The sequence below is a fragment of the Ipomoea nil genome, unplaced genomic scaffold (assembly GCF_001879475.1).
Source record: "Ipomoea nil cultivar Tokyo-kokei standard unplaced genomic scaffold, Asagao_1.1 scaffold0188, whole genome shotgun sequence".
Taxonomy (NCBI): domain Eukaryota; kingdom Viridiplantae; phylum Streptophyta; class Magnoliopsida; order Solanales; family Convolvulaceae; genus Ipomoea; species Ipomoea nil.
Window position 1 is genome coordinate 375,001 of NW_017616616.1, and position 22,422 is coordinate 397,422.

A 22,422-nucleotide genomic window follows, 5' to 3' on the forward strand; every position below is an offset into this window, starting at 1 on the left:
AGTTTAGAGCAAATATATTGAGTTATTAAATAACATTTTTGGTGTTTTGCTTAAAGATAAATTGTTAAAATAGCGAATTTGTTAAAATTTTGGTGAATTTGTCAATCTCAATTTTTTTTTAAATCGTCAATAATCAAATAATAATAATAATAATAATAATAATGATCATCATCATCATCATCATCATCATCATCATCCAAACAAAACGATATACAAACTATAGCACCGTATGTGTACATCTAGACATTAGCTATTAATTTGAGCAATTATTTGCACAAATTCAAGCAATAATAACATCAAAATATATAAGCGATGCAAACCATATCTTTAATTGCACTATATAATATTTGATGTTCTAATTTAAATAATTATATATCGATTTATATATTCTTACTATATTACAACAAATTCATTCCGTGCATCGCACGGGTGCAAATACTAGTATATTATATAAACTATGATTATATTGATCATATATATCATCTTCTTCATCATTAATCTGGACGAGTTTGCTCAACCCATTAAAAGGTATTTCTCTAATACTTTATCTCAATTCATTAAAAGTTGTTTATTATTGGACTCTGGGCAAGATTAAATAATGCACTATTCATAGTGATAGAAAAAAAAACTGACCATCTGATTATTAGTGGACTCTGAGCAACTAGATCTGCAGGTCATTTGCATGAGAGGGGACATCATTGAATGAGTTTGGACTATTAATATTTTTTTTCCTGATGTGACAGTCCTTCCAACACCAATAGGAGTAACACAAGGATTTGGAGCCATGGCAATGTGTTGAGGATCATGAGTAGTGCTCCTTGACAAAAGCCTAAAGCAACAACATATGAATATGATAGAGATTTAATTATTTTAATTTTTATTGATAAAGATTATTCTCTAACCAAACAATTAGTAATATTTACGATTTATTGAACCAACCTTCATATTTTTTGTCAAATGAGTACACATGATGGAATATATGTTCATTGCACGGAATCTTAATATTCATTGAGTTTCCAAATTGTATATTGCATAAGAATTATTTTACCATAATATGAATTGTAACCAATTTAATAAATCTAAATATTAACATGTATGGTAATTTTATGTATGTTAATATTATTTCATATGGACGTAATACCATAATATGATTTATAACCAATTTAAGAAATCTATATTGATAACCAATTCAAGTATGTGTGGTAATTGTATGCATGGTATTAAAAATAATAATTACGTATGGTATTATGTATAGTAATATTAGGTATGATATTATGTAATACGTAGTATTAATTAGGTTGTACATTTATTCTTTTCATATTCTCATATGGACGTAAATCCATAATATGGTATATAACCAATAACCAATATGATATATATATATATATATATATATATATATATATATATATATAAATTTTTCACTCCTTATTATAAAATATAAAATAATAATTCAATTAAAGTTTTATATAAGTAAATAATCTGTAATATTTATCTTAAGTATAATTTGTCAAATTAATCAATTTTAATTTGATAATGATTATTTTCTAACCAAACAATTGATAATATTTACGATTTATTGAACCAATTCATATATATTTTTTATCATCCAGACTAATTATAATGGTCAAATTAATAATAAATTTTATTAGTTATTAATTAGCATAATATTAATTTATTATGAATAATTACTGTATAAAAATAAATTACCGTTCAAATGAGTACATAAGATGATATACATGTTCATTGCACGAAATCTTAATATTAATTGAGTTGTCAAATCGTATATTGCATAAGAATTATTCTTACCTTACTATATAAAATTACAAATTTATTCCGAAATTCTGAAAATTAAATAAGTTAGAAATCTAATTTTAAGTATGTATTTCCTGTTTTTTCATTTTTAATTTATACAACTAATTTATTAATTTATATACACAATTTTTTGCTGCTTTTAATAAAATAATTCACTACATTTTTTTCAGTAAGTAATTCCTCTTAAGCAAATAATCCGTAATATTCCCTGATATACTTTACACAATTTAATCATTTTTTATTTTTATAATTTCTAATTTATTATATAATATATATATATATATATATATATATATATATATATATATATATATATATAATTTAATATAGATATAATTAGATAAAGCTTATTTTGTGACCAAACAATTGGTAATATTTATGATTTATTGAACCAATTCGTAAATGAGACAATCTATACTATAATTAAAAAACAAAATCCTATTTACTTGATTTCCCACCCAAACAATAGTAAATAGTAAAGGTAAATTTTAAAAAAAGAATGAAAAAAAAAAGAACATAAATATTTCACAATAATATTCTACATCATCCGTTAAAAACGGAATGGAAATTAGGTAAATTAAAAAAAATAACTTAATATTAATAATTGACTGAAAATTTAAAATGAAAAAAGGAACATAAATTAGGTTAATTGAAAAAGGAAATAAATATTTATAATTGACTAAAAATAAAAAATGATCCATAATTGACTAAAATGGAAAAGGGAAATGGTCAAATTATTACATTTTAATTTTTTACAATAATATTTTACAATATAGTACATCAAACCATAATTATGTCATAAATCTTTCACAATTTTAAAAATGGAACAGAAATATTTCAATAATAATATTTTACATCATCAAGTAAACGTAAATTAAAAATGAAAAGGAAATATTTAAATAACAATATTCTACATCATCAATAATAAAGGCATATTCTAATCAATAATAAAGTTAAATTAAAAATGCAATGAAAATTAAAAATGAAACGGAAATATTTTAATAATAATATTCTACATCATCAATTAAAAATGGAACGAAAATTGGGTAAAATATCACTACATCTGATATTCTAATTGACCAATTGACTGAAAATAAAAAAGAATAATTGGCTGAAAATGAATATGATATTATTAATTAACTGAAAATATAAAATGAAATGAATATTAATAGTTGACTGCAAATAAAAAATGATCTATAATTAACTAATATGAAAAAAATAAATGGTTAGATCATTGCATTTTAATTAAAAATTGATGGAAATTAAAATTTGACGGAAATATTTCAACAATAATATTCTACATCATAGATAATAAAGGCATATTTTAAACAATAATAAAGTTAAATTAAAAATGCAACGGAAATATTTCAATAATAATATTATATATAATCAATTAAAACTCGAACGAAAATTAGGTAAAAATATCATTGCATATGATATTCTAATTGACTAATTGATTAAAAATAAAAAATAATAATTGGCTGAAAATGAATATGATATTACAAACTAACTTAAAATATAAAAAAATCCCTAATTGACTAATATTCTACCATTATATATTTTGACTCGAGTCACCCATCATGATGGGCTGAAGGTGTTAGCTATAGACGATGATGGACAAGATTGTGTTGCTACTACCAATGTCGAAAGATGTTTCAATAATTTGTACATACAATCGTTGATATTTTTTTAAAATGACAAATTTGCTATATATCTAGACAAAAATATATATATCTTCCATACAAATGAATTAAGATAGTAATTCATTCCTATAACTGAGTTGTTTGAGAATGAGCACATTTGACTAATTTATATAAAAAAAAAATACTAAACAATGATAAATAAAATTTCCAAAATTACAGCACCGCATGCGTACATCTACACATTAGCTATTAATTTGAGCAATCATTTGCTCAAATTTAAGCAATGATAACATCAAAACACATAGATAATCCAAACCATATGTTCAATTGCACTATATAATATTTGATGTTCTAATTTAAATAATTATATATTGATCCAAATATTCTTAATATATTACAACAAATTCATTCTGTGCATCGAACGGGTGAAAATACTATTATTCTAATAATTTTTCTTTCCTTCTTTCGTGTAATTACTATGCTAATGTATTTAAATATTGAAAGAGAATTCTATAAAAAGGATCCTTAACTCACTAAAATTCTATATTATTCTTAAAAACAAAACCCCCATTTCTTACTTACCCGCCCAAACAATAAAAAAAAATTACCAATTAATAATACTAATAATAATTAGTAAAAAAGTTAGTAGTAAAATAGAAAAAAAGATCCTTAATTCACAAAAAATAGAAAAGGAAACGGGATTCACTAATTAATTAAAACTAACAATAATCAGTAAAAAAAGATGCTTAATTCACAAAAATGAAAATATAAATGGAATTTACTGATTATGACTAATAATAATTGGTAAAATAGGAAAATAAAAAATGAGTCTTAATTCAATGAAAATGGAAAAAAGAAACGTAAGGGTGTGAAAAAAAAGGGGTCATAATAAGGATAACAGTAAAAAAAGAAAATTCTACCAAAAATAAGAATAATAAAAAAAGTTTCTTAATTCACGAGAAATAGAAAAGGAAATGGAATTCACTAATTAATTAATAGTAATAATAATCAGTCAGAAAATTAGCAGTAAAATATGAAGAAAAAAAAAAGATCCTTACTTCACTAAAAATGGAAAAATAAACGAAATTTACTGACTAATACTAATAATAATCAGTAAAATTGAAAATAAAAAAGGATTCTTAATTCAATGAAAATGAAAGATTTTTTTTTTTTTTTTTAAAAAGGGGTCATAATAAAAATAACAGTAAAAGCAATCCTACAAAAAAAATTGAAAAAAAAAGATTCATAATTTACGAAAAATAGAAAATGAAATGAAATTCACTGAATAATTAATACTAATAATAATCAGTAAAATTAAAAGTTAACATTAAAATAGAAAAATATAAAAGGATCCTTAATTCACTAAAAATAGAAAAAGAAACGAAAGTCACTGATTAATACTAATAATAATAAGTTAAATAGGAAAATATAAAAAGATTCTGAATCTATACCATTATTAAAAAGAAAATCCTTCTTCCTTACTTTCACACCCAAACAATAGAAAAAGAAAAAAAATTTATTATATAATTAAAAACAAAATTCTATTTACTTGATTTATCGCCCAAACAATAGTAAATAGTAAAGGTAAATTAAAAAAAAAAAAGGATGAAAAAAAAAGAACAAAAATATTTCACAATAATATTCTATATTATCAATTAAAAATGGAATGAAAATTAGGTAAATAAATAAGTACTATATTATCAATTAAAAATGGAATGAAAATTAGGTAAATAAATAAGTATCTGTTCAAACATATTTTCTCAACCAACACCTTCACTAAGGCTCAATCTCATGACTTCCCACATAAGAGAGGTCACTACATGCCATCTGAGTACAAGGTGCTTGGCAACAAACATTAGGTTAATTGAAAAAGGAAATGAATATTAACAATTGTTTGAAAATAAGAAAAAATTCATAATTGACTAAAATAGAAAAAAAAATGGTCAGATCATTGCATTTTAATTTTTCACAATAATATTACACAGTATAATACATCAAATCACAAGTATGTCATAAATTTTACACAATTTTAAACAATAAAATGGAAATATTTCAATAATAATATTCTACACTATCAAGTAAAGGTAAATTAAAAATGAAAAGGAAATACTTCAATAATAATATTCTACATCATCAATACTAAAGACATATTTTAAACAATAGTAAAGGTAAATTAAAAATGTAGCGAAAATTAAAAATGAAATGAAAATATTTCAATAATAATATTCTAAATCATCAATTAAAAATGAAACGAAAATTTGGTAAAAATATCATTGCATTTGATATTTTAGTTTGCTAATTGATTAATTGACTAAAAATAAAAGAGAAGTAATTGGATGAAAATAAATATGATATTACTAATGGATTGAAAATTTAAAAAGAAATGAATATTAATAATTGACTGCAAATAAAAAATTATTCATAATTGACTAATATGAAAAAAATAAATGGTTAGATCATTGCATTTTAATTAAAATGGAAGGGAAACTAAAATTGAACGCCAATATTTCAATAATAATATTCTACATCATAAATAGTAAATGCATATTTTAAACAATAGTAAAGGTAAATTACAAATGGAACAGAAATATTTCAATAATAATATTATACATCCTCAATTAAAAATGGAACACAAATTAGGTAAAGATATCACTCCATGTAATATTCTAATTGACTAAAAATACAAAAAAATAATTGACTGAAAATGAATATGATATTACTAATTTATTTAAAATATAAAAGGATCGCTAATTGACTAATATTATACCATTATATATTTTCACCGAGTCACCCATCCTGATCAATTGAAGGTGTTAGCTCTAGACGATGATGGACAAGATTGTGTTGCTACTACCAATGTCGTCTACAAAGAGGTTTCAACAATGTGTAAATAAAATCGTTGATATTATATTTTTTAAATGACAAAATTGCTATATGTATAGACAAAAAAAATATCCTCCATACAAATGAATTAAGATAACAATTCATTCATATAACTGAGTTGCTAGAAAACGAACACATTTGTATAATTTATAAAAAAAATTACTAAACAATGATAAAAAAATCTCCAAAGTTATAACAGTACATGCATACATCTACACATTAGCTATTAATTTGAGCAATTATTTGCTTGAATTCATACAATGATAATATAAAAACACATAAATGATCCAACCCGTATATTCAATTGAACTATATAATATTTGATGTTCTAACTTAAATAATTATATACCGATCCAAATATTCTTAATATATTACAACAAATCTATTCTGTGCATCGCACGGGCGCAAATACTAGTAATAATAATAATAATAATCCAAACAAAATGATATACAAAATAAAATTAAAATTTTAAAAAAAATAAGGAGAAGACAAAAGGGAGTCACGAGTCCCCTTTCCCACATTGAAAATGTTTGGAAAGAGGAGCAATGCTCCTCTTACAAACATAATTGCTTGCCCATCAATGTAGGCAAGTAACCTGAAGGGTGTGGTTGAGTGTAAGGGACTCATCCATCCTTAACTAAAAGTCAAGGGTTCGATCCTTGGATTTGGAAATGGAGCAGCCTTAAATCTCTAAGCCAGCTGTCTCACCCAAAAGAGGTGCTTACAATTTAGCGAGGCGATTAGTCACTGTGTCCAACGGTGGAAACCCTGGGTTTACCAAAAAAAAAAAAATCAATGTGGGCAAGTATTGAGAAGTCCAAAGTCTTTTTTTTTTTTTTTTTAGGTTAGAAGTAAAGGAAAATTAAAAATGAAAATGAAATATTTTAATAATAATATTTTACATCATTAAATAGTAAAGACATATTTTAAAAAATAGTAAAGATAAATTAAAAATGGAACAAAAATATTTCATTAATAATATTTTACATCATCAAATTAAAATGGAACGAAAATTAGGTAAAAATATCATTGCATCTATATTCTAATTGACTTATTGATTGAAAATAAAAAAGAATAATTAACTGAAAATGAATCTAATATTACTAATTGACTGAAAATATAAAAGGAAATGAATATTAATAATTGACTGCAAATAAAAAATGATCTATAATTGACTAAAAAATGGTAAGATCATTGCATTTTAATTTAAAATGTAATGAAAATTAAAAATTGGAGAAAAATATTCCAATAATAATATTCTACATTATCAATAGTAAATGTATATTTTAAACAATAGTAAAAGTAAATTGAAAATGGAACGGAAATATTTCAATAATAATATCTACATCATCAATTAAAAATGGAACGGAAGTTAGGTAAAAATATCATTGCATTTGATATTTTAATTGATTGAAAATAAAAAAGAATAATTGGCTAAAAATGAATCTGATATTACGAATTGACTGAAAATATAAAAGGATAACTAATTGAGTGATATTCTACCATTATATATTTTCACCCAAGTAATCCGTCCTGATGGAGAAGATGTTAGCTCTAGACGAAGATGAACAAGATTGTGTTGTCACTACCAATGTCGTCTACAAAGAGGTTTCAATAATGTGTAAATATAATTGGTGATATTAATTTTTTTTAAATAAAAAAATTGCTATATATCTAGACAAAAAATATATATATCTTCCATACAAATGAATATGGATAGTAATTTATTTCTATAACTGAGTTGTTAGAGAACGAGCACATTTACCTAATGTATGAAAATACTAAACAATGATAAATAAAATCATCAAAATTATAGGACCGCATCCGTACATCTAGACATTAACTATTAATTTGAGCAATTATTTGCACAAATTCAAGCAATGATAACATCAAAATATATAAACGATTCAAATCATATCTTTAAGTGCACTATATAATATTTGATGTTCTAATTTAAATAATTATATATCGATTTATATATTCTTAATATATTACAACATATTCATTCCGTGCATCGCACGGGTGCAAATACTAGTTAAATATAATAAGTTATACGTTGTACTTATTTTTTTGTACAATTATAATTTTTTAAAATTCATTTAATTTCATTAAATGTTTTTCAATTCTTTATTATAAACTTTTAATTTTATAATAACTGGTCTCCTGACTATCAATTTTATTTCAAATTTAGTCACTTAATAATAAATTTGTTTGTGACACATCAAAAAATGTACAATTCAGCATTTCACGCCTTTAGTTGATAAGTACTTGTTTAATGTATTTCAAATATATTAACAAATTAGAATGTAATTAAACTTGTGCTTTTATATTAATGGCATGAAATATTGAAATACTTTTTTTTTTTCCAGTACTTTAGGGCTTGAACCTAAAACCTCTCAATTGAAAAAGTCACTTCATTGCTACTCGACCACAAAATCATTGACATTGAAATACTGAATTTATACATTTTTATCCCCATAATATATCCAAACAATTTTTTAAACTATCAAATTTTTTACAATACCATAGTAAAGAGACCGATTATGGTCGAATTAAAAGTTAACGATCAAAATTTAAAAATGTCAATAATCAAAGACACATATATAAGTATTCAAAAAAAACATATATAAAATAAACAGTTTTAAATGTTATCCTTTTTTATTCACTTAAACTATTAAATATAATGACATATATATTGTATTAAATTAATTTATTACGGAGTAGTTTTCAAAAAAAATAAAATTATTACGGAGTATAAATTTACAAATTATTTTTTGATTTTATATATTTTCATGTTTATAATATACAAAGTGTATTGATTATTTATATGTCACTTTAAAAATAATTTTAATAAAAGTTCTCGTTAAATATTTATTCAGTTTCAAATCTATGATCTCTCATCTAAGAGAACGATAGTTATGTCATTTATCATAAGATTTTTGGCATATTTCATATTTGAATGGTCCTACAATGAATATTTACAAATAATAATAATAATAATAATAATAATAATAATTTTAGGTGTAGATATTATTTAAAAGATATTTACTTGAAAACAGTTCACAATCCACAATCCGTGGAGGCCGTGCTTTATTATTCAGTTAATTTTATTCATCATTACGGTTTCACTTTCATAGTGTATTTATTCATCCCTTTCATAAATACATGGGTAACCACCACGGCCGTTACTCCGCCCACCTCCACCACCACCATCCCCACCCCGCCGCATTCCCCGTCCCCGCACCTCCACCACCACACACCTATAAATATGAGCCGCCAAATCAGTCTGCAGCACCAATTCAGCAGCCGCAGACTTCTAACATGGCTCTGGTTTTGCCTTACGGTCACGTGGACTCCAGCTTCCGTGCTCTCGCCGGCCAGGCCGAAGGCTTTGGCCGCTTCGCCGTTGGTGGCCTCCACGGCCCTCTCTATCACGTCACTACTTTAGCCGGTCAGTTCATCTGTAGCTCATATCTGCATATGCTTCAGTGGGAGTAGACTAGTAGAGTAAAATTTCGAACACTTTTTAGTTTAATGTATGTATAGCAATTAGTACATGAGATTTTGTTGAGGAGATCGGATTAATTGATAACAACCTACCGAATTGTGTATTGTTTGCAAAATTGTGCTCACAGATCACAGATTATTGGAGTAATTTAATTCAATTCAATCCTTGACTGCTTTGGAGAAAAATGAAATAATGTGCCTTTTAGGAAGATTTTACTGGATACCTCTAGTTTTTTTGGTAGCTATGTGAGGTGAAACTTGAACTTAAGCCTAGTTTGAAAGAGAAAGGTGCATAGCTAACAGTAGTTTGAGTGCAAATGATTATCCTCTCAGTGTTAATTTTGGAGATTCAGTGGTAGAGTGGAAATAATTCTTTAGTTTCCTGTGAAGGATTGCGAGCCATGCATTTGTTTCAATGTGTTGTGGCATGGTTATTGCTAATGCTATCATGATATTGTGGATTATATTGTTTATACACTAGATGATATTATTATAATTAAGGTCATGGGTTTTAAAAAATTTTGGTAGTTCTTTTAAATGTTGTGAATATGCCCTGTGTCAGAAGCAATATTGAAGCTGAACAGTTTACATAATATAATATGCATCTGATATGGAAGTCAATTGGGAATTAGTGTAGTATATTACTCATTCTATATCCCTAACCCCCCTTCATTTTTTCATTTTGTGGTGTCTGCTATGTTGGATTGCTCGCTCTATTTTCTGGCAATGGTACAATAAGTGAAATTCTTGGTTCAAACTTGTAGATGATGGGCCAGGGTCTCTTCGAGATGGATGTCGTAGGAAGGAGCCTCTCTGGATTGTGTTTGAAGTTTCAGGAACCATTGAACTTAGGTCTTTTTTAAATGTTTCATCGTACAAAACCATTGATGGGCGAGGTCAAAGAATTAAACTCACTGGAAAAGGGTTGAGGTTGAAGGAGTGTGAACATGTAATTGTCTGCAATCTAGAATTTGAAGGTGGTAGAGGACCTGATGTTGATGGCATCCAGATTAAACCCAATTCAAAGCACATATGGATAGACCGTTGCAGTCTCAGTGATTATGATGATGGGTTAATTGATATCTGCCGGGAGAGTACAGATATAACTATTTCTAGGTTAGTTGGATCAAGTTCCATAGAAGTTTAACATCGTTATTTGATCGCTTTTGTTAACCTCTGTGCTACGTTCAGGTGTCACTTCTCAAACCATGACAAAACAATACTTATTGGGGCAGATCCTTCCAACATAACAGACAGATGTATGAGGGTGACCATACATCATTGTTTCTTCAATGGGACTAGACAGCGCCACCCTCGTGTCAGGTTCGCAAAGGTACATTTGTACAATAACTACACAAGAAACTGGGGAATTTATGCTGTTTGTGCCAGTGTAGAATCACAGGTATTCGTTCTTTTAGTAATCATATTCATTTTTTTTTTTCTCTCTCAATTGGTTGCCTGGAAAATCTGCCAAGCTTTTGAACACTTGAACAGATAAGAGTTTTCATCTATGGCAATTGCTGTTAATTTTTATTTATTCTTTCTCAGATATACTCGCAATGCAATATATATGAAGCAGGACAGAAGAAGGTAGCCTTTAAGTATCTCTCAGAAAAGGTAAATTTATACATAGCCAGGCTTATATTTTATGGGACAATGAAAGGAGATTCTGGGCACAATGATAGTATGGAACAAATCTATACCACCCAAGTGCCATAGTGCCCCTCAGATAGGACTTGAACCTGCACATTGCAACTGCCAGCGAAGCAGGCTATCGATCCTTGGCTTTGGGTATGGAGCAGCCTTAAATCTCCAGGCCAGTCCCACCCAAAAGATGTGTCTTCAATTTAGCGAGGGGATTACCGACGGTGGAAACCCTGGATACACCCAAAAAATAAAACTACCTTTGGATTAGTTGACCAATTGAGCTGTACCACGAGGCTTATAAGATTATGCCTTCCAGTTTCTACCCTATGGGGCAGATATTGTTACTAACTACTTCTACTTCACCCTGATTTGAAAATGTTACACACACCAAAGGAAAGCATTCACTCTGAACTATAATGATAGACCAATGAGATTGAAAAGTGTTACCCTTGAACCTGTAACCTGGCTTTGATACCACTTGTTAGGATCAAGCGCCTATAACTCACAGCAAAGGCGCAATTCCTTACAGACCGCTGCATTTTCGAGAGACAGGGTGCTGGACTTGACCCTTCACCAGCCTCTGCCCAACAAAAAGGCTCTCAACATGCTCACCACCACTATACTTTTCATTTTGCAGGCTACTGACAAGTTGGAAGAATGCACAGGCAGCATCAAATCTGAAGGTGACTTGTTTGTCTGCGAAACGCAGTCTGGCCTGATGCCAACCCCCAATGAAGGTGCCATATTTCATCCTACCGAACACTACCCTACCTGCACCGTGGAACCTCCCTCCGACGACCTTAAGCACTTCCTTCAACACTGCACGGGATGGCAATGCATCCCACAACCCCCAGATCTGCCCGTGGTCGCTTAAACCTATACTTAACACAGACGACTACTATTACCTCTCCATCGTAGATCTTTGCCTGGTTTCATCTTTGTTTTCATTGTTGCTGCTAATCTGCTCTGTTCTCTCTTAATCTGTATTTGTCTTGGCTTGTTTGAACTTCTTCTCAAATACATCGTATTTATTATCAAAAGTAGCATAACTATATGTATATCACATAAATGTTTATCGTCAAATACATATTTATGGTCAACAGTATGAATAATACTTATTATTATTATTATTATTATTATTATTATTTTCTGATGTGCAAAAATGTATGCCTAATATTAGTAGATTCATTTAGATTTTAAATATTTATATTATTGTATAACAATAAATATAATTATAAAATTTGATATTTATATTTTAAAAAATATCTTATATAATACTCCAATATATAATGTTTATATATATATATATATATATATATAGATTCATATAAGAACCAATCTTTAGGTAGGAACCTAAGAACTAATCTTAGCCTTTTATCAAGATAAATCAATGGTCCATATTTTTAGTAGTTTTAGTATGTTTTTTTTTACGCTAAAAGATTTTATTAATGGAAATTAGGGGTAGTTTAGGCAGTCCAATAACCCGCGTAATTCTCGGCTTATCCTCTCAGTTAGTCGCTAATTTCAAACTCAATTGGACTCCTTCGCATTGTTGACTGCTGCACGACGTTTCCTCTGTCATCTCTCCCGGTTTGCTGCATTTGTTCTCAGATAGATGACCGGAGTTGGTGGTCGAAATTCGAAATGCTCTGGCATAGTGACAAGGGCGTCCGTTCGAGGTAGGTTTTTTTTTTTTTTTTTCTTTTGCATTTTTGCCTTTTTTTTTTTAATGGTTTTGGAATTCATCTAATTCTGGGGTGTAGTTGTATAGGGTTTGTGGCTGTGTGGGTTTGGGGTTGTGTTTATCAATGGTGGCTATGGTGGTTTTTTTTTTTTTTTTTTTTTGCTTTTTCGATTTTGACTTGTTTTAGGTTTTTTTTTTTTTTTTTTTTTTTTTTTTTTTTTTTTTTTGAGTATTTTTACCAGTATTATTGCATCACTAAACAAATAAAACAAAAAATCATTCATGAACCTCACATATTTATACAATTCTATCATTCGTTTCATCTGCATAGTGTACTACACTACTACACAATTAGCTTGTATGTTATTTTAATTTGAAAGTTCCGATAAAATCTTTCTATGTTATTTTAGTTTAGATAGTTTCTTAACTGTTGGTTATGACTGAAAATAAGCACCAACAATTGAAATAGAATTATTGTTCCCTCCTTTCTTCTGTGTTATTTTTTGCACATAATGGCACACACAGATCAACATAATGGAACCTGCTTGATGTGTAAGTCTATGGTGTACACTTGGGTAACATTGTGTGTGTCATTATGTGCACAGTTATTGTGTCTATGAATAGGCGTAAAAGAATTTGCCTGGTGTGCATATGAGTTACACCGTGTGTACACTCTGGGTATATAACTGTGTTTAGTTTTGATCATTTTATCTGTCTTCCAGTTTAGGGTTCACGTGTTTTTTTTTTTTTTTTTGAGTATTTTTACCAATATTGTTGCACTTTATGGCACAAACAGTTCTACATATGTGCACACGCAGTTGTTTTCTAAATTCTCATCCATCCTTTATATCCATAATGTTTGGTTTGTTGTTTTTACAAATTCTAATCTTTTGTATCGTTTTACGCCCTTTGCTAGAAAGATTTGTTGTATGTGTTCCTTGATGATGTCAGATGTGGTTGCTGAATGATGTGGGGCGGCCATTCGAAAGGTTATTATTAGAAGGATGCAAATGTGTTGGCGCGATACACGTAATAAGGTAGATTGTGGCATTTTTGCCATGGGGACCTTCTTGGGGCAATCAATGAACCAATGTAATTGTGATTTGCAGAAGAGTGATACTAAGGGCTTGATTTGTTGAGGTTGACTTGTATGCGTCAGATTTTGACCGTTGAATGTAACTCACAACATTCCAAGAACACTCGTAGTGCTATTGAATACCAAGAGGTGGATTAACAACATTTCAAGAACATTCGCAGCGCGGTTGAATACCGTGATGCCCTAGAACAAAGCTACCTACGTGTGCTCATTTGGAGCTAGTTAATCAGTACTTTACTTAATTTCACTTGGGTAAATTTATGTATTCTTATTATGATATTTGATAGCTAATTCTTGGTTGAGTTACACTTTTTACTTGTTTTTCGCCTATTCATCAAAACGCGCTTTTCGTACGTAATGGCACTCTCATGTTCTACATTATGGCACCGTCATTTTTACCAAAGTGCACATAAAAGTGTAAAACATCATCATGGTTTGTGTGTATTTAATCTATTAGATTTTTTGTGCATAATGGCACACCAAGATCAACAGAAGTGCATCCTTGTACAAGGTCAAAATATTTCTACATATTATGACACACAAAGATCCACATAAGTGCCGCTCTTTTCGTACGTTATGGAACACTCATGTTCTATTATAATTGTAGCACTTAATAAAGATTAACATAAGTGCGTGCCATAACAAGATCAAAATAATTCTTCACATTATGGCACACCCAGATCAATAGCACGCGAGTACATGGTCTAAATAATACTACACATCATGGCACACATGTTGTAACCCACATGCACACACTACTGAAAATTCTGAAATTTCCGACCACCTGAAAATGATCTTAAATTAAGTTGATACCAAAAAGTCCAAAAAGTGGTCGGAAATAGCAACAAAGGTTTTTCCGGATACTAAAAGTGGTCGGAACAAGACTTTCAACTTGATTTAAGATCACTTTTAGGTGGTCGGAAATTTCAGAATTTCCAGTAGTGACACCAACTTCTTGTACGCCTTTTCGTGTAGTAACTCATTACACATAGTATGGCACACACGGGAAACCTAGGTGCACACCATAGTGCAGCACATCCTCCTAGTTTTTGAGGCTTCAATCTGTCAGTACCACTGCACACTTTGGCACACAAAGTATAACCCAGGGGCACACTAACGGGAAACCTAGGTGCACACCATAGTGCAGCACATCCTCCTAGTTTTTTAGGCTTCAATCTGTCAGTACCACTGCACACTTTGGCACACACAGTATAACCAAGGGGCACACTAACTCCAGTTTCGTCTTTCCAACCGTTCTTAGTCGGTACGTTATGGCACAACCATTTTCACGAAAGTGCACACCGAAAGGTATACCATCTTCCTAGTTTCCGTGGATTTGATCTCTTAGAATATTTGCAAACTAAAGCACACACAGATAAACCTAAGTGCACGCTTGGTCAGGGACACTCTAGCTCTATACATAATGGCACACGCAGTTTGACCCTGGTGCACAGTGCACACTCACTAGTACTATGTCTTTTTAGACGCACATTCTACAACATTATTATACATACAATTAAACCCACTTTCATAAATAAGTATGTTTAGTCAAGCTGCTATACATTTATTCATGCACAAACAAAGTAATAAAGAATTTACAAATAGCTTTTGGGTAGCAGTATTATAAGGTATAATGCTGTAGAAATTGCAAAAACTAAGCTTCAGGTCGGCTTCTGGTGAAGGAGATAGTTTCGGCTATCATCAACTTTTTTATTCCCTTAGCAGCTTGTTCTGATGCAATCTCTTTCAATGATTTCATGCGCTTTCCTGACCCTTTGTTCTTTGAAATGAGGGGGGGGGGGGGGGGTGAACTTCGATGTTGGGTGATGATGTAGACCCGCAAAAGCAAGGTGAAATATTCAGTAAACACCATGATGAACTTCCTGTGAAACATTGAACTCATTATTTGCTCATAATATGGTTAAGCTATTTTCTCAGAATATGGTTAAGCTATGTGGCACAAATATTTGTACCGAGGTGCATGAGCGCATAGCTTTTGTGGCCTGTGTGGCACATTCATTACCTCGTAAGTACACACACAAAAATCACGACTACAGAGAATGGGGTGTGTGACTGTATACAGGGTTTCTGTGGCCAGTGTGGCACACTCATTACCCCGTATGAACCAGGAGGGATTGTGCACTTGGATGACGCACTGTGTGCCATTACATTCAGAATCAGTGTGTGTATGACAAGGGTTAATATTTGGGTGTGCACTTAGATTGTGTTGTTTGTGCCATATTGTCCACCACAAATTTTGTACCAATTAATTCATGAAAACAGCAATAGGAATGGATGTATCCAATTATATTCCTACTGGAAGTACGCACATGTGTATGGGGTCAAATATTTGTCTTACATTCACTGTCGTATTTGTCTTGCATTCACTGTCGTCGCTAGCCATCTTTCAGCAGTAGCCGTCGATGATTGGTGGTCTGCGTTTATCTTGGAAGTCAGACGACGGCGGACGCCCTTCCCTATTGCAAATCACACGAACGGTGAATTGGTGATTCACAAAACAATTGGAGTTCTTTCTTATCTTGTCATCCTAAAATCTTGGAAAGAATCCAAATAAAATATTATTTTATAATTGGATATTGGACAAAATTACACTAGTATCCTTTATAATTAATTATGTTAAAGATCTACATAAAAATGATTAATTTATCTAGACCATTGATTGCGTTAATTTTTATGGCTTAGATTAGTTCTTATGTTCCTACCTAAGGGTTCCTACTTGAAGGCCTCCCTATATATATATACTAGTATTGTCCCGTGCGATGCACGGTTAAGTTTTGTCGATTTGTTTGTAGTATTTCAATTGACTAAAATGAATTTATTTATTGGACGCCAATTATGTTAAAGGTATTTGTCTAACCAAAAAATATGAATAACAATTTGATGTTTAACAAAAACTAATTGTCATCATTCTATATATAATAATATGTAAAGAACACAATATTACACATTATTAAACACTTCATGGTAAACAACGTTAGTAGTTGACGTACTAACACTGTTCGAGTCACTACAAATTAAAATTTTCAATCCGTCTGGATTGCTCACTCTAGAAGCAGCAACGTACAATTGACCATGAACAAAAACTGGTTTCTTTAAAAGTAAGCCAACGTGTGATAGTGTTTGTCCTTGACTCTTGTTAATTGTCATTGCATAGGACAACATTAAAGGAAACTGTCTTCTTTGGAATTTAAAAGGTAATCTCGGATCTGATGGTGTCATAGTCATTCAGGGGACCAACACTTTGGTTCCTGCGTTGTTTCCAGACATAATTTTTCCTTCAATCACATGATCTGCTAACTTCGTAATAACCAACCTAGTTCCATTGCATAGTCCAAGTGAATGATCTATATTCCTCAACAACATAACAGGTGACCCGACCTTTAAATTCAAACAATGGTTTGGAATGCCGGATGCCCTTATACCATTTAGAAACTCGGGAGTGTGCACATCATCAAGTAAGGTGCCATTTGAGTCTGATTTGCACACACTATCACAACTGTAGTAAGTCCTACTATCCCCAGTATGCAGATCACTCATGTATTCATTAATGGAGTTAACGACGTCAAGGGTTGGGGCTAATATAGCTCGACCTTCAAGAAGACTGGAATCTGAATTCCCAGACATGAACATAGGGAACGTACTTGCAACTATGTTGGTAATTGGGTCTCCATTAGATGGTAATAACAGTTCGTTTGGTATCTCTACCTCTGCATGACCATCATTTTGACCACCCATAGTTCCATCACCTATACTCGCAATCCAATCTGCAAAGTCCTCTAGTTTTTTCATGTCAATCCCCGGCATGCTTCGATTTAATCGAAGGTTTTTTGTCAATCTCAAAACCTTACAATTGTTCCATAGATACGATGAGTTGATTGTTGCAGAAATAATATCCCGTCTAGATCCTTTTGGTACAACTGGTAATATTTGCCGGAAATCGCCACCAAACACCACCGTCTTTCCACCAAATGTTTGGTCAGCACTGTTGGGATTTTGAAATTGAAGCAAATCTCTCATTGTCCTATCCAACGCTTCAAAGCAGTGTTTGTGCATCATAGGAGCTTCGTCCCATATAATCAATTTACTCCGGACGATCAATTCGGCTAGATGGCTACCTTGTTTAATATTACATGTGGAGTCTTCGTTTATTGCAATAGGGATGGAAAACCTTGAATGAGCGGTTCGACCACCAGGAAGTAACAACGACGCAATACCACTGGATGCCACATTGATAACAATATCACCGCTAGCTCGCAATGTTGATGACAACGCCTTCCATAGATAAGTTTTCCCAGTACCACCGTAACCATAAACGAAGAATAGTCCACCACTGCCATTAGACAAATTTTGGATGATTGTGTTGTAGATCTCTTTCTGCTCATCAGTCAATCTTGATGCCAATTCTTCGCTCTCTGCTTGGAGTGCTTCGCGATCATAGTTCAACTCCTCAAATAACAAAATGTTATCAACCAATCTTGAATCATCCATGTTAGGTGTTGGCATCGGAGGAAAGTTTTTAAGAGACTTATTGTGTATTATCAACAATTTTTCTAGCTCAATTAAACCGAAGTTTTTTTTCTCACACTCTTTTAGTATCAAATCTGTAAAGTAAAAAAAAAAAAAGTAATAGTATTGTTAGTTATTAGTTATTAGTTATTATATATATATATATATATATATATATATATATGTAATATGTAATTAAATATATTATGTAATTAAATATATGTTTTATGCACGATTCTAAAACCTGGTTTATTTAGTTGTTTTCTATGCATGAATTCAGCATCTTCGACTAAATGATGCCACACCTCATCCCATACATGTTCAGGTCTGGATAATGAGTTTGAAAGCAATAGTATAACAAACAACTTTCTCATCGCATGTCCAGATGACCAATAACTTGCTTCCTCAATTGCATCAATATACTCTTTGTCGTCATCTAATAATCCACGTGCGTAACATGCATCCCTGAATGTCATGTATTCTACCCCATTAAATGTCATAATGTCTTTAAAACTGGTTGGTCCACGAACAATATTCAAAAGACATCTAAGATAGTATATTTCACCACTACCAGGAGGTACGAAGAAGATGCGACCAATTGAAAACCCCTTCTTTCTTGGATGCCACTCTCGAATATCTCTCTTCCAAACAAATTTATTGGGCATTTCAATGTATGTTAATGAGCGTGCATCTTCATATTTCTTATTGGCTTCGAACCATCCTTTGAACATACTTTGTCCCACTGTTTCACGACCTAAAACATTATCAATATTTTCATCATCAGCGAATACAATGGACTGACAATCTGGAAGGTGGAAGCTTAATCTTTCAACAGCCGGTGTCCGATATTGGACCTCAAAACTGAATAGTCGCCAGGCTGCCTCGCATGCTGAAACGTACCTACAATCATAGTACATATTAATCTCATCCACCACCTCCTCACCGTTTTCATCGATGGTACTATTGTAGAATTCTGCTGTGACACGGTCATTACCCTTGTTGACATACTTGAAGAGGTACTTGATTGATCTCGACTGGTTGCACCATTCTACGTTGATATGAGCCTTGTACCTCAAAAGCAAATATCTATTATGCGGGACAACATATCGGCTGTCTAGTTCTATACCATTCTTCTTGACTGTTCTACCATTGTCCCGACGCATATAAACTGGATACCCATCCTGGTCAAACTTAGACTCTGCTACAAATCGTTTGGGGAAGTGCTTTGAACACTTTCCATTAACCATGCACGGAGAATTCCTTCTGGCGATTCCACATGGTCCATGAACCATGAATTCCTCGACTGCATTGTAGTATTTCATTTGCATTGTCTTGTCTGGTACCTCAGCCTTTATGATTGAATCCATGTACGTCGGACTCGTCATGTCAACTTTGTTCTTGAGGAATATTAGAATATGTGCATGCGGTAGTCCACGTTTTTGGAATTCAATGGTGTAAATAACTACATTTACATAATAATCTTCCATTAGTTTAACATGATATACGTAGACAAAAGTAAAATAAAAAAAAAACATAGCGTTTAATGGAATTCAATATATACCTGATTTCACAGGACCAAAAAGCTCACCATTCTTTACTTCCTTTATTAGACAATCCAATTTCATCTTGAATATACGGCATAAAATATCCGGACGATCTTCTGCATTGAGATTTCGCTTGGTAATGTACCGCTGTATTTCGGGCCATTTTGGATTACACGTGAACGTTATGAATAGGTTGGGGTAACCAATGTGTCTACAAATGGCCATTGCATCCTGGTAATTCTGGATCATGTACCTTGCTCCGCCCGTAAAACTTGATGGTAAAAGTATTCGCTTTCCTTGGGTGCTAGCTTGTACTTCACCTCGCGTCAATGCATCTGTCAGTCCTTTCAAAGCTTCGCACCTCAGCGATTTTTGGTGTGTCCTTATGTATATAAGCCTGGCAGATTCAACCATTGTGTATGCATCCACTATAAATTGTTGAAATAACCTCCGAGCATACAATATGGTAGAAATCTCTTCTAACCTTTCATGTAATCGATAAGCAAAATACTCCCGTTGAGATATACGTTGCCTTGCATTGTTGTTGTTAGAACCATTGGTTGCAAACTGTATATCCTCTCTATATCCATCTTCCCCATAAGGAAATAGAATAGGATATTGCAATGGTAGGTATGATGGATTTATTCAGTAATTCGCTTAAGCACCCCGGAATTGCTCTCAACCAAAATATCTCTGTGGCCTATGGATGGATCTAAATCACCAACAATAAGTGCAGCAACCTCTGACGTCGTTGGTAGGTTATAAGTTCTTGCATCTTTAGTTCTCTTACCAATTAATCTCATTTTTATCTCTACACGTGGATTTCTCTCAATTTCTGCCTTGGCCATACGGAATGATTTAACCAACACATTATTCCCGTCTAAAACCTCCTTAATGTCCTCCACCACCTCAACATGCAAATCTTGTGTAGCTATGTTCTCCCTATATAGAGGAATAAAGAAAATGACTCGTTATATTTATTTAAAGTAATTGTTAAATGAATTGATGAAATTAACAAATTGTGGCATCATGTACTATACCTGACAGAAGCAATATGATTCTTAATTTCATTATCAGTATCATGAATATACAATTGTGCAAACTTCGGATAGGTCCCATTTGGTGGAATCAGGCTACCAATACGATGGAAGTTCTGACCATGGATTCTGAAAATTGGAGGGGATGACCCATTGTTTATTGTCCTGTCTATCTTAGCACCCATTGATGTAAAACAGAACATATTATTATACGATCTTATATTTTGAAGAAAATATTTCTGCTTTTCACTCAATGTAAAAAAAAGATCATATAACTTCTTTGGAGGTAGTGTGTTTCTAGGCAGTTTGATTTTCCCGTTCACACAACATCCTGAGTATTTAACTGTGTTTTTTGTTTTTGACTTGTAGAGTCTTTCCTCGTACCAAAAAAAACCACCACAATGCTCACATATGTCGTCCGGGTCACCAAGGTCTACAGATTCAACTGAAATTGTAGTATAGAATATTAAGAATTTGTGAGGCAATATTTACTTTATACAATCAAATTCTTATAAACTAACCATCTTGTATGTTTGATGTGTTTGTTTGATGACCAAGCACTTCATCCATTTCTACACTTAGGTTGGGATAGTTGTTTTGAGTCGAGAGAGCTGAATCACAATTTGACTCCAAATGCATTTGCACATCATTTATTGTACCATTCCCACATCCTAATAGAATTAACATCTTATTAGATGTTATAATAATAATAAGTAAATTTGAACAGAATATATACTTTCATTGTTTTTTTTTTTATATATATCAAATTTTGATTTTGAATATTCGTACGTGTAGATGGTCCATTGTCTGACGCATGATGTATGTCGTGGATTGATGAACTAATTAATGTGCGTTCTACAAATGATGACATTAAAAAAATTAATAATTCACATTACAAAAAATAACATACAAAAAAAAAAAAAAAAAAGACTTTAAGTCTAACCGTGAGAAACTATACGCAACGGGGTAGAGAGTGATGCTTGAAATACACCGTAGATATGATTTCGTGTTGTAATATCACATAGACCTCCACTGGTT

The 22,422-nt window shown here is 31.2% G+C and overlaps 2 protein-coding genes across 2 annotated transcripts; one reads left to right on the top strand and one right to left on the bottom strand.

Moving 5' to 3' along the window:
• The first annotated feature begins 9,426 nt into the window (after positions 1-9,426).
• Positions 9,427-12,626, top strand: LOC109180150 (probable pectate lyase 4). The gene is made up of 5 exons (XM_019329626.1): positions 9,427-9,793; positions 10,614-10,965; positions 11,041-11,251; positions 11,398-11,466; positions 12,134-12,626. The coding sequence occupies exons 1-5, from the start codon at positions 9,508-9,510 to the stop codon at positions 12,368-12,370; spliced, it is 1,155 nt and encodes a 384-aa protein (XP_019185171.1). The 5' UTR covers positions 9,427-9,507; the 3' UTR covers positions 12,371-12,626.
• Positions 12,627-17,522: 4,896 nt separating this feature from the next.
• LOC109186210 lies at positions 17,523-20,937 on the bottom strand. Its single transcript, XM_019336144.1, has 4 exons — positions 20,832-20,937; positions 20,365-20,775; positions 19,048-20,265; positions 17,523-18,898 (listed from the first exon to the last, which is right to left on the bottom strand). Exons 1-4 carry the CDS (start codon positions 20,935-20,937, stop codon positions 17,523-17,525), a joined length of 3,111 nt encoding a protein of 1,036 aa, XP_019191689.1.
• Between the last annotated feature and the right edge of the window lie 1,485 nt (positions 20,938-22,422).